This window comes from Styela clava, chromosome 3 (genome assembly GCF_964204865.1).
Source record: "Styela clava chromosome 3, kaStyClav1.hap1.2, whole genome shotgun sequence".
Classification (NCBI taxonomy): Eukaryota; Metazoa; Chordata; class Ascidiacea; order Stolidobranchia; family Styelidae; genus Styela; species Styela clava.
The window spans coordinates 14,964,227-14,978,297 of record NC_135252.1 but is presented as its reverse complement, the minus strand read 5'-3'; the positions used below and the strand labels follow the sequence as shown (position 1 = coordinate 14,978,297).

General features: G+C 32.3%; 1 protein-coding gene across 1 annotated transcript in view; it reads right to left on the bottom strand.

Moving 5' to 3' along the window:
- The window catches only part of LOC120342760 (dynein axonemal heavy chain 10-like), a 59,850-nt gene extending 48,573 nt beyond the window's left edge, over window positions 1-11,277 (bottom strand). Inside the window, exons 1-16 of the mRNA XM_039411726.2 lie at window positions 11,076-11,277; window positions 10,583-10,733; window positions 9,795-9,917; window positions 9,378-9,481; window positions 8,477-8,554; window positions 8,044-8,190; window positions 7,396-7,496; window positions 7,072-7,193; window positions 6,826-6,983; window positions 6,036-6,269; window positions 4,902-4,990; window positions 3,397-3,514; window positions 2,664-2,846; window positions 1,692-1,896; window positions 930-1,090; window positions 263-439 (exon numbers count right to left, since the gene is read on the bottom strand). Of these exons, the coding sequence (XP_039267660.2) occupies window positions 263-439; window positions 930-1,090; window positions 1,692-1,896; window positions 2,664-2,846; window positions 3,397-3,514; window positions 4,902-4,990; window positions 6,036-6,269; window positions 6,826-6,983; window positions 7,072-7,193; window positions 7,396-7,496; window positions 8,044-8,190; window positions 8,477-8,554; window positions 9,378-9,481; window positions 9,795-9,917; window positions 10,583-10,733; window positions 11,076-11,144 (2,220 nt within the window). The 5' untranslated portion in view covers window positions 11,145-11,277. The remainder of the gene's footprint in view (window positions 1-262; window positions 440-929; window positions 1,091-1,691; window positions 1,897-2,663; window positions 2,847-3,396; window positions 3,515-4,901; window positions 4,991-6,035; window positions 6,270-6,825; window positions 6,984-7,071; window positions 7,194-7,395; window positions 7,497-8,043; window positions 8,191-8,476; window positions 8,555-9,377; window positions 9,482-9,794; window positions 9,918-10,582; window positions 10,734-11,075) is intronic.
- Between the last annotated feature and the right edge of the window lie 2,794 nt (window positions 11,278-14,071).

Here is a 14,071-nt window from a genome sequence, read left to right as displayed (position 1 = left end):
AAGGGCAATATGACATCATAAATAAATTTAAAAATCGTGTTTGAAAATTTGTGTAAAATAAACTATCTAAATATAAAAGAAGCTTTGTTTCCTATTTTTTAGTTGGAACACAGACATACTCATAAATATATTAGAGTTATATTTTCGTTGAATAGAATTTTTCAAAGTGAGAAACATTGATTTGATTAGTAAAATAGATTATCATTTTTGGTGGCAAAATAGAACCCTAGATACGAATATAACAGTATTTTGAGCAACTTACTGCTTTTCCTGCATCTGTATTTAACATATCATCAGCAGATTGAAATCTGATTATGGTGTGCTTCATTCTTTGAAATAATGATCTTTCCCAGATGATTGCTCCAGCAGTTGGTGGTTGATTTTTTGCCAACGGTGGATTACTCATTCCACTTTGGAATAAAGAACTGATGATATCAACCTGACAATTATAAAGTGATCCAAAGTCTATTATTGCGAAAGAAAAACAAAATACTGGAGGTGGAAACTATTCAATTTTATGTAATTAGTAACATAATACTTGCTTGCAAGTAGGAGGGGTAGTAAACGTACTATGTCAAAAATGTTCTGAAGCTTAAATGTTGATTGTAATTTAACTTGAGCTACTGAACTTAATGAAGAAAATTACCAATATTTAATGTTGAAAGCTAATATGAATAACAATGTAATTGTTTAAAGATATTTTCCAATTTTATTTGAAGCTGAGGGGATTTTTACCTTTTCCTCTCCTCAGAATGAATATGGAAATCCTAATATTCCTAAATCAAAAAGTCAGTAATCCGATCATCCACATCTGATAAAGCTAATTGGAACCTTACATTCTTTGTGACTAAAACCTAACCTTGCTTTAAAAAGACTTCATTACAAGAACTGTTGAATAAAATATCCTTTCCCATGGCAAAAATACATACCTCTTTCATATACTGAGCAAGAATATCGTTGAACTTCTGCATCATTTGAGCATTGATTGCTTCTCTTGATCTGATATGTTTGAATTTCAACAACATATCAAAAGCACCTTCTGCTGATCGAAGTGTTTTAAATGATTCATCAATGAAACGTTTTGCTTCACCTGCAAGTAGAATATGGACACTTTTGTTAAATTACTTTTTATCATTTCTGGTGCATTTCTATTTCCAAAAAACTATCGTATTTTTTGTAGATATGCTTAAGAGAAGTCTACTGATAGAGTAGTAATAGGGGGGCAAGACATGATTGTGGCAAGTGGAAAACTAAAAAATAATCGACCTCAAAGTTTTCATTCTCACTGTTATAGCGTGTATGACTCTGACATGTATTGTCACAACACTCACAAGTTTTGAGCCTGTTGAGAGAAAATCTCATTGTGCAGTTTAAATCATATCCATGCACTACAAGCATAAAACCCAACCAGAGAGGATTTCATCATGTTATGTTTATTCACCTATATTCTATGTAACAAAGTGGGGTTGACATGCTTTTAGTGATTTTATATCTCATGTTTTTGCAACTTTCCTGGACTTCAGTTGCACGTGTTTGTCTTGTGTATTGTAATTTTATTGTACCACAAGAGAGTTGAAAATAAATTACCTGTCTTCGTAATAAACATCTGATAATATAGTGAATTGACTAAAGATTTTTTAGTAGAACAAAGCAATTTTACGTGTTAAACAAATAAAAAATAAAACACAAACCTTCAATTGCTTGTACTTCGCGTTCAAACCAAGTCATCACTGATTTCCACATTCCTGCAGATTTAAGATCAAAAGGATCAGCTGTGATACTTTCAATTGGTTTTACAAGACCTTCGACTCTCAATAAAACATCTTCAATACGTTTTGGATCTCCAGTCACTGCTTTTAATTCAGGTCCAAAAATATTGTAGAATTCTTGAAGTACCTGGATGGATAATAAATGTGTTTCAAAAATAGAGTGAGTAATATCAAAATTATATAAATTACCGAACAAAAGACCAATGCACAAACATATGGACACAAAGATCCATAACTGTAGTATCATATGGATTTCCATATTGGTACTGGTAAGGCCCATCTTGAGTACCAAATTTGTCAAAAGGATAGTAAACTGGTCTCATAATGATGAGTCACTGATTTTGCCATAATTACAAAATTGATTTTGGTCGATTACGTGCAAGCCTTCGCAATGTTAGTAAAAATAGCAAATATTTTAGGGTGAAATATCAAATCCATCGAATTTAGGGAAAATTTGAAAAAATAAAAGTAATAACTTTCTTCTCTCACTATCTCTCTCTTCAAGCACTGGAAATTTGAAATCAATTTGTCCTATTATTGTGATTTTTGTAAGTGATTTTTAACATCAGCAAGAACAATGGGACAACCAACAATAGCAACAATTTAGCAAACGATCCAAAGACAAAAAGATATTTTTTTGCCGGGAGTTCAAATTACCGTAATCATAAAAACTTCCAAACACTTCCATTTTGCACAAGATTTTGCACAAGCAGATATGACAATGAAGCAGTTTGAGTTAAAATAAACTATACAGTTTCAAACACCTTATCAAATAAATTATCGATACGTTTTTTGAGGAAATTGAGAATATAGGTCTATGACCATGCTAAGAATCATGGCTAATGAGCAATAGTAAGTAACTGCTCAAATATTTTAGACAATTGATCAACATACCTGAGCAACATCAGTCAGATCTTGACAAATTTGAGCCATGTAATCAGTTCGATCAAACAATCTCTTTCTATCAAATTCCCATCTTGCATCTCTACCTGATGCTTCTATTTTAGCTCTGACTTCAAAATATGTGTTCTTCCATAAAATGAGCATCTGACGAGCTTCTTGTGTCAAAGCTTTCACCTAATATTAACAAAAAATTTAAAATTAGAACAAACCTAAATTTTACACAGACAGGATTAAAATCAAAGAAAAAAATGGGCAAAAATAATCAACTTAATATTATTTGAGTTAAAATATATAAAAATTGTTAAAATCTTCTCTTCAGCTAAACTATTTAGTATATAGATAAGGAAATATTTAGATTCAAAAGTAACTAGAAACAAAAAATTGTAGTGGATACACAGTTCCCTCCCACAGCTACAACCTGTAAATGGTAAATGTACCCGTAAAAGTCTAACAAGTGTGGCAACTATGAGAAATACCAACATGAAAATAAAGTTAAAAGGTCTCATTTAAAAGTTAAGATGCAAGAGGTCTTCAACAAACGAGAGTTTCCTAATTCAACAAATCAGATGAGATACCACATTCAGATGTACCAAATAATGGTAGGAACTGGACAGCTGGGTGAGGCATAACAAAGTCACCAACCAGTAAAATTATACTAAAACAAGGTGACCAAAATCCAAACGATTTATCAAATTATAAAAAAAATATTGATAAATTTCTAAACCTCATCAGGTGTTTCATGGAATATAGTTCGGACATTAATAACTCTTGACACTCTTTCAGCCAATTCCCAGGCAATTCTTTCCATCAGTGGAACCATTCTTTCATCCTTGTTATAATGCCTAAAATAGAGTGTATGAATACTATTAATTTCGCAGGGCTTGTTTTCAATGAGGTTACCTAGGTGGTAACGCAGGGCAGGGGAATATTCACTTGGCTAACACAGACAGTCCCCGAACTCCTAATAGAAATAAAATAAGGAAAATCGGAATAAAATTATAACCCAACCCTAACCTGGTACACATATTACGGAAGTACCGATTTAATAGCCATACAGACATTGAAACAGTTTCAAAAGACTTCAAGAAAAATATGGAAGAATGATTTAAATGGGCTGTGAACAATAACAGATGGGCTGACAATGTTACACCATAAAATTGTAATGTTTTATATCACATTAAAAACTTTCAAAAGTTTGATTCGATTGAACATGGCAGGTAGAAATGATGGAAAAATAATAACGAATAAGTTAGTGGAAAGACAATTCAGTGAAATACCAATTCTATTGCAAAAACTACAAAATGTAATTAGATTTCATTTTGTTGGGGCATTTATCACAAAATGCTCTAGAACAGTGGTTCCCAAACTTTTTACAGTTGGGACTCACTATTTATTACCACAGCTTATGGTGACCCATTTAACTTTTTGTGACATAACACAGAACACAGCAATGGCTAATCATCGCAAAACTATCGTGTTTCCTCGAAAATAAGACCTGACCTGACAATTAGACCTAATTTGAATTTTAAAAATAATTTCAATTAAACCCTACCCTTAGAATAAAAAATGTGTGGGAAAAAAAGGTGTGGGAGTAGAAAGGTTCAATGACCTGAGGTAAGGTGAAGATCACACCACTAATCAAGATTGTGTGATGTCACAATCACAATTATGATGTTTGTCACTTGATTTTTGTATAGGAAATGCAAATAAAAACAATGGATGTCGGTTTTTATATAATGTTTATTAAAAAATCTCGTGATTTTCTACAATGTAATTGTATTTTTGATAAATGAACATAAAAGACCTCTTCCAAAAAAAAACATAGTGTTATTCTTAAAAAAAAAAAAAAAATCTAAATCCTGTCTAAATTTTGGGGAAACACGGTAAGAAGTTCTTCTGTACAGTGTACAAAACTGCTATGCGTAAAAAAAAGCCACATGGTCATTCTTTGTGTAGCAAATTTTTGATCCTTTGAGAAGATCGTAAAAAGGAAACTTTCACAGATTAGAATTTAAAGTCAATTTAATTTCTTTTGTTTTTTGAAGATTTACGTATTTAAGTCGCCACCGATCCTAATAACCAGTATAATTAATCAAAGCTTTCTACATCTTTTCATGACTCACTAAGATTCCTTTTGCGAACCACCAGTGGGTCGCGACCCATAGTTTGGAAACCGCTGCTCTAGAACAATACTTAAGATTTGAAAAAAAAAACAAAGCATAAAATCACCTGGATATAATCCAAACCATTCTTAGAGCATTCATCATAGAAGGTATTGTTTCAGCAACAACATTGAAATTCGATCCATGAGCAAGATTCTGAAACAATGAAAATTTATAATGAACAATTGTGAGATAACAATGACATAACATAAATCTAAATATAAATCGAACAATAATAATACAAAATATATCAGATATCAATTAATGTGAATTATTGTTTGAATTCTATGAAAGAATTATTTTACTGAATAAGGCCTCGTTTTTCTGTTTGCACTATTCTTTGAGTCAGGCACTGAACAACTCAACCTAGAAACCCTGATATATGTACATATAGCACATCATAGTTCGATTGATTCAAATTAGGGCAGGATAGGATTTACATATTTATCCCAGGGGAAAAGAAAGATGTTAAGACCGCTCAATCAAATGGCGAACCACGGCCCCTTGTTACAATCCCATGTCGGGTATGGGATTAGTTAGCCAGTTGGTGGTAGATGAAGCCATACCTGACCAGCGGTCATGTGAGCCACCCTGCGGCAGCAAGGTGTCCAGCAAACCTCTCGTACATTAAATATCATTCTAGACCTCATTTAACAATATTTCAAAAAATGAGATCTAAGATATTGGGTATACAGTACAAAAGATAACAAAATGCAAGATTTCTCAAATTTATTTCCCTTGAGTAACGGTACTCAACAATGTGAGGTAATACCGAATTCTTCAGCCAAATTCGACCTTCACATAGAACACATTAAACATAGAAACAGATATAATTTAGAGGACTGGAGAGTAATAGCTTTTAGGCATATTTTGGTATATATAAATATTTTGGCATCATAAATACTTCCAAAACCAAAATTGCTTATTAGTATTTTAAATTATTCACTTATGCAGAATAAAAAAACTATGCAATAATAAATCATAATTTCAAGGAACTACGGTAAGTTAAAAGAACTTCTTTCTATTAAACTTGCTGGAAACTCCAGCTAAGAAAGGTATATTGTAAGTAAGGTTCGATAATATGAACCAAAACACTTGAGGTATATTTTCGTTTTCAAGGTTTAACAAAACTTACCAATCAAATATATATGTATTTGCATTGTTTATCATAATTCAGCCTATCAACAACAAATTCACAAACCTTGAAGTGTCTTTCCAAAGTTGTTAAAAATCGAACATTATCTTTTGCTTCTGTATAATATTTAGTCAATTCATCTCGAGCCATTTTGAAATTTGCGAGTGCAGTTGCATCCGTTTTTTGACCAAGAATATCAAGCATTTTCACAACTTGTGGTAATTTTAATTGTTCACTTAGTGCACTTAATGCTGCGTTTCGTTCTCTCCAAAAATCTATTTCAGCCAGTGGTCCATTGCCCTAAAATAAAATTTTATAAATTAAAAATATATACATAAGATGTGTTAGATGAATGGAACATTTTTAAACAAATAATTCAAGCTGTTTTCCAGACCTGACAATGAACAATTATTTTTATTATTTAAATTACCTATTTCACAAGGAAATGTGGTTTATAAATATGGATTATTGTAATTAAATGTATCATTTTTTAATAAAATTTCTCATTTCGCAAGGATGATGCTAATGATTGCAAGCCATATTTTACTTTCTCATAATAATATTTAAACTTTTTATACAATGCATTGACAATTGCTTAATTTGTTTTATACAAAGCGATTTATACATTAAACTAAATCTTATATCTTTCAATCATAAAGTTTAGGATCAAAATTTGAGCCCTGTGCCTACTACTTCACCCATATATATGTTTGAAACTCACCATAAACTGACCTTATAAAAAGTAGGTATCTACGACAGAATTATCGAAACAATAAAAATAAAATAGAAAAATGAAAATAGTCAAGAATAAATACATCTATTTTGAACAATTTTCTCAAACTTGATGTTTTCTAACCTGTGGTTTCTTTTTTAATTGTTGTTCAATGGCAGTAGATATTTGTTGTTGCCAGTTTCCACTTGCAAGTTTGATTTGATCGACTAATTCTTTGTTTTTTGCAAGTTCACTGACTTCACCTTCCAATGGTAAATCTGGCACATCCAATCGAATCTCACCTGAACACAAACCATCATAAAAGAGATCATTTGTTATGGCAAGAGTTACTTATTTCTCAATTAATATTGCTACCATTTTGTACTTTACCTTCAATCTGTTGAATAGTGCGCTGAATGCTTTTCACAAATTTGGAAAGATTTATGAGAAATTCATCCCTTAGAACAGTTTTGCTACGGCTCTCTGATATGTTTTCATCACTCTCCTGATCACTAAAAAATTTGATTATATTTTTATTATAATGAAATCGTAAATAACGTCTATATACTACACAAATCTGTCAAGATGAAACCCCAATTCATGTTTAAAAAGTTCCATGGATCCCACATACCATGGACGTACCCATAGGGAGGTTGGGGTGTCGAAATCCCCTAGTTGTTACGGTCTGTCTTAGCAAATCAAAAAAAAAATAACCTTGGTGTAGCAGTATCCACAGGTGTAGCAGGTGTAGGTGCAGTTGTGCTTGGTAGCTCACCTGATTTGTGTTGGCCAAATGATAACAAAGGCATGTATACCTAAAAAGATTTAATAAATATCAGAGCGTATAAAAACTATATTTTGTGTCTGAAGTCATCTATTTGTTTTCTTAAAATGATTAGAACACAAACATGATGGAATAATACTTTTGATTACCCTAAATTTTCAAAATAGACAGGTTCGCCTGTTGTTTGCATAAAATTAACATGACACTTTTGATAGAATCCTCACCAAGACAGAGCAATTAATATAATGTATATTTGGAACCCACAAGAACCCAGAAGTCATAGCAGTGCAGTCACAGGATGGAGATCTTCGGTCATGTTGGGCAGTCAAAGCCCAACCTGAAAAATACCGGTTCTTCCAAAAATAGTAGATTATTGCATATTGTTGGCTGCCTGTAGGGAGCTTTGTTTAAAGTGAGGGTATGAAAATATTTCATAAAAAAAATTCCACCACATACATATTTTGGAATTGGTTGCTGGTGCAACAAAGTAACGTTGTTGAAGAGTTTCCCTCCAATCTGATTCTCAACTTTTAGTTTTAAACGCATTTCACTTCGATTAAATACAAATTATATAATACCTGTCCAATAAGATGTTCAAGCATTGTAAGTGAATGCCCATTCATCACTCCAAATTCAATATAATCAGACAAAATTTTATTTGCTTCTTCCAAATCATTTGGCACAGAGATGATAGTGTTTGTATTTCTCATAAAATACATGCAGTCCTGTGAAGAATATAATTAATGGAAAAAGATATAAAGTGTACCAAAACAGTCTACCACTAACAGTATACCAGAATAAATGGATCAATTTTAAATTTATGTCAGTCCAAATATTTCCAAAAATTATGATTGAATTTACATATTACATATATATGTCTGAAAAGTGAATTTTGTTGAACTAAGGAAGAAATGGAAATATATAATCCAATTCCAAACATTAATTTGAGTATATTATGTTATAAGTTACTCAGAATGGGGTTTAGTTTACTGTTATAAAATACACAACTACCTGATCTATTTGTTCTTCTGGTAGATAATCTTCACACAGAATCAGGACGTCTCTGATGACTGTTTGCAACACTATTTTCTGTAAAAATTTCAATAGTTTATGAAATATCAAAATATCTATCTATAGCAAAAAAAAAATGCAGTGAATAAGATTAGAATGGTGGCCTGAATACTTGTAAACTTCAAATAAATAAGTTTATTATTCATATCGTTTCAAGTTCTTTACAATCGAATAGAATTGAAAATTGATTTATAGCTAAACAAAATCTATTTATACTCAAATGAAGAGTAAATAAAATGGGTTGAAAGCATTTCAGAAATAAGATACTAGATCAATAAAATAACACATTCATACAAATTAGTCAAAATATACTACAGGTATATATCAAAATTTCAGACATTCGACTCCAAATCCTGAAAAAATTAAATTTATCACATTGGTATTGGTCAAAAATAAGTATTACCAGATATTCAAACAATGATATAAACGAGAATATCGGTCAGCGACCGAAGACTTATCGATCGAAAGTTAGGGGATCTCCCAAAACAGCGCTCTTACTCCATAGTGGCACCTTGTGTCCCATCACTAATTAATTAATAACTCGCTAATTATACGACATAATTCGCCCAAAATCAATTCTGGTCAAGGCTTCTGGTCCGAGATAAGATGAATCACATGCAACATCTGGAACAGATTCAAACTCGCTTTCGTGAGATATCGCGTGCATCTAACATACAAACAGACAGACAAATACCTATCAACATACTTACCGATTAAAATCAATAAGTAACAAGTAGTCACTCCTATTTTGAAAATCCAAATATATTCATCTATGGCATTCAAATATAATTGTTATTACACTAGACCTAGATCAGTCTGACAATAACAACAAACATCTTACTGTTTGTATGGATCTTTGTGGAGGTACAGATTCATCTTCTTCTCCTTCTCCAGGTTGTGTTTGATTATTCACTTCTCCATTCTCTTCTGTTTCTGTATTTTCACCTGGATTGAGATTTAAACAGGTATTTAGAACACAGTATCAATAACAGAAAACTAGTGAAAATCTTAATAAAATGTTTATATTTTAACCAGCTTAACATTCACAAAATTCAATACCTGTAATAGGTCAATGATGTGAGGCTGACTTACGACTAACTGCTTTTACGTGTGATTACAAATCCAAAAATTTTCACTATTTCATTACACCCTCTACAGCAAAAAACTTCAAAAATAAATTAAAATGTGTATATTGAAAAATTAGCCTACATGAAAATCACATGAAAGAATAGTGGAAAGTAAAATGAGCGTAATGAACCTGTTGGAGTAGCATTTGTTTCATCAGCTGTTGGGCTCTGTTCATTTTCACCATTTGATTTATTATCAGCATCAACTCCATTTTCTGCCTCTGCATCATTTGATATATCTGGTATTTCAGGTTCTGTGAAATATTGTATAAAATAATGAACAACGTAAAATAAAAAATAAACATTCAAAATATATGGGAATACACTATTGATAACATTATTGTTCCATCGCTGAACAAATCGCAGTGCAAGCCAAAATGAACTTGATAAAGTTTAATACCCTATAGATCTATGATTTCTAGAATAATTGGAAAAAACGTTCACAAGAAGGCGACCCAATAGTATTTTATATTAATACAGGCAAAAAGCCAATATCCATATAGAAATTGTTCAATGATTCGGAAAACCAAGTATAGAAGAGTTTCCCAATTCCCAAAATGTTTAGATAAATAAAACAAACACCCTATTTGTTTCTGAAACGAGGGAGTCTGACATGACAGCAGATGGTACAGATTGCACAATGTTCGCTCGTCAGTTAAGCAGAACTCATTACCACAGATTGTTATTTTGCTAACAACCCATGAATGCTACAGTAAAATTTTTTCCCTAAGGGAAAAAATTATTTTTTTCGAAAGAATTTAATTATGACATTTTGAGATTGCGCATTTTCATTTTCATATGCATAGCTTCGCTTTATTATGTTTATAACATTACGGAGGGACCACGGAAACACGAGAATGTACTACAATTTGCAAAATTCTCAAAATGAGTCTGAGTTTCCATATGCAGTTTTACGAACCATATTCAACTTCTACTTCTTCTTCATCTTCAATTGTTCTTTTGTAAAACAATAAAGTTGACGTTCCTTCTTCATTTGATGATGCATTAAAAAAATGAAGTATTTTTAACTCATTGTTGCCATCTTCTCTTGAGAGCAAATCTTCAAAGACCTAAATTGCAAATAGAAATCAGTAGTTTATTTTCTCACCATACTAAAAAGCACACTTGATGTACAATAATTAAAAAGCATTTCCGGGTGAGGGGAGCCGCGAGAAACCAAATTTACATCATTATACTTCAGAGCTCGTCAAGTTTGCAAGATACGAAAATAAAATGATTTTGCATTGTTAACATACAATGAATGTACTTGCATTGGTACAAATGAATCGAAAGTGAGTGAGTGCGACAGTTGAAAAAATGCTAGATTTAAAACACTGATATCATGATCATAGTCGTCATTCGAAAACGCTGTTTGAAACAAGCCATTAGAATAAAATTCAATTCCAATTTACCTCTGGATTTTTTATGCCTAGGCCCAAGTAAATTTTGTTCATAATCCATTCCACTCGCGGATCATCCATTTCGGCCCGTTTCTGTTTACAGACAGCACGGAAACAAAATCAGGAATTTGTGTATAAATACCACATTAAAGAGAATAATTCACTATGCAACCAGAAATAAAATGAAATGAATTTAATTCGCTGAAAAGTAAAAAAACTCAAAACTGGCTCAAACAATAACGAGTAACGATCCAGCGTTAAATTCCTAACGACCATAGTTGCCGTCGAGATTGTTGCTATGCAAAAATAATCTCCAATCAGTCTCGTTTGTTTACATTTTGCCTCATCGAGAAGTGGATGAGTTCAAAAGAAGAATTCAGACCAGAAAAGGGAATATTAGAACTTTAAATAGATATTGATAGCGTATTCTCATCGCATTTAGTCTCATAGCTAATCTGTTGATATGTAGCATAAAAGTTACAGAGATATAAAAGAATTTCGGGATCCTATCGATATCATGTGCCATAATTGATATGCGCATGTCTTCACATTTTTTGAGTCCGTGCGAGTTCATAATTTGGCACACCAAAAGTAATATTTGTACTTATACATAATATAACTGAAGTAAACAAAGGTCGAAAATGTAAAAAGAATGCACGTACAATCACCTAATCATAAATGTTGCATGACAACATTGTACATTGTTGTGCACTATCTCTGGTTTAATGGTCCAATTCATCCAGCTGATCCGCTTAATGTCCGGGGTGCATTACCCATCGCGGACTAATTCAGTCTTTAAAACACTCATAGGAACTAATTGTAAAAATTGAAACTGAATTGTCCCCAGATAATTAACGATTACTGGTAAAGGATTTCACCACCCCATAACATTATGATGAAAATTCACGAATTGTTTTGTTACAAATTTGTTGTATTGTTTCAAATTGCCATCTTGATTGCTCTTTCCGAAACAGCGCAATATATATACAGTATTCTATTTGTTTTGATGGAGTATTCACGGTAGAAAAGACTTCTAAACATTGATCAATACACACATTTAGTTATTACATGCATCTTGTAATAAACAGTTTATATGCTATAACAATAAATATATATATATACTTCATACTGCACGTATATTACCGTATGTACCGGCGAAAAGCATTTTAGTGTTTCGTCTGAAGGTTTTTAACAATATGTCCCCATTTAAACAGCGTAGAATGAATCCGATCCAATTAGATTCAGTTAGAGGGGGTTCGATGCTAATTAAATCTTGTCATGGCGTCATATATTTGGGCATAAACCGCCATGAAAGAGTGCTGAAATCACTGCGGTTTGTATAAAAAATTGGGGTTGATAATGGTGAGTGAAACCAGCCAAGGACCCATTGGCCCAAAGGCAATAATAACATATTTCTAGATAAATTCAAATAATCCACTCGACACACAGTTACAATTCTGCTTGTTGAAACTAAACCAAGCTGCGCCAAGTGTTCCGTTCACATTTTCACGTAAATTTGAATGATTTTTCTTGTTGCCGTATGTCAAACTTTAACTCAACAAGTTAATTTTGTAATTTCGCAGTGCATTCATTCAATTCATGGACGTGCAATAAATAACAGCCAAAAAACAGTCACAACAAGATTCAAAGATTCTTTTATTTTTTTTCCTACTCACGAGTTCACAATGTTAGTTTGTACAACAAGTATGAACTGTTTTCAATTTGATTATGAGATTAAAAAGTGTGATGCATCCTCTGAATTACAGTGGAGGAATTGCGTCAAGACTAGACCTCAGTTCAATATGCGAGGGAAATAGAATTAAGATTGATTTAGGGTCGTGCTGCAAACACCAAGGAAATATAAATCTGCCATAGGCCAATCTTGTTGACCTGGATTTAGACAGCCACGACTAGTTATCAAATTAGTACTAATTTTCTAACGAAAAATATATATTTTGTACGGTAACGCCCAGAACTGGCTAAATTTTATCAGTATTCAACAAGACAGTGAAAATTTAAATCTGTCGATAATCGTGTTTTGAGTATATATATATAGCAGTGTAGACAGCAACAACAGCAAATACTAACTTTATCCCCTAGAGCAGAATAAACAAGATTTACTAAACTATATGCAAACTTGACGTGTAACATAGCTTCTTGCTTTAGACAAATTATCGTAAAAACCTATTTCAACATAGAAGTTGAAATGCTGAGCCGAAGCGAACTTAGGAAATGACTATTTTAGCAATGACTAAGACTAGTTTGTATTAATTATTTGACTTTGAGCAAGATGATGCGATACAATAAAAGAGCAGTGGATACTGAATAGAGAAGTTAGGAAAGGTAAAGTTTTTGAAGAGTGAAACAGGGTGTTATGGGTAAATTATGAAATGCATTCAGGAGGCCATTCTAGGACGATAATAGTAGGCATGCACTTAACAACTTTGCACGCAACCGTATTTCACGTGTATCATTCATTGAAATATGGCCACTGCCACTATTGGACACGAGTTGACCTATGGATTGTTCTGTTATTATGTTGTTGATTTTCTTTTTCATTTTTTTCTTGTTGTTGTGAAAAAATCGCTCAGTATATATCAATGGTAAAGTATAGGACGAATTTTTCTGGTGTCAAAGGTCGGCAGGTGGTTGAATATTTTGAATCAAAATGAAGGTTTGAAAAATGTAAAACAGTTTGTAAGCGCCAATTCGCAAAAATATTCCGAAAAAAAGTATCAGAAATTCTTAGTGGTAAAGTATATGGACAACTTTTCTGGGGTCAAAGGTCTGCCCTTCCAAAAAATTCCAAAAAAAAGGCCTGCCCGCTGTCTGTAAAATGGAAAAATTACGTTTTTAAGTAAATGTTGACATGTTCGCGCAAGGCTGAATACCTTTAGCCGAGGTTTTCTATGATGGTCGATGTCGGCACCAAGTTCTTTTCATTTTGTTTAATTTTATCACTAGTTCTAGTATATATATCCTCTGTTTCATGAAATTATCATGTTATA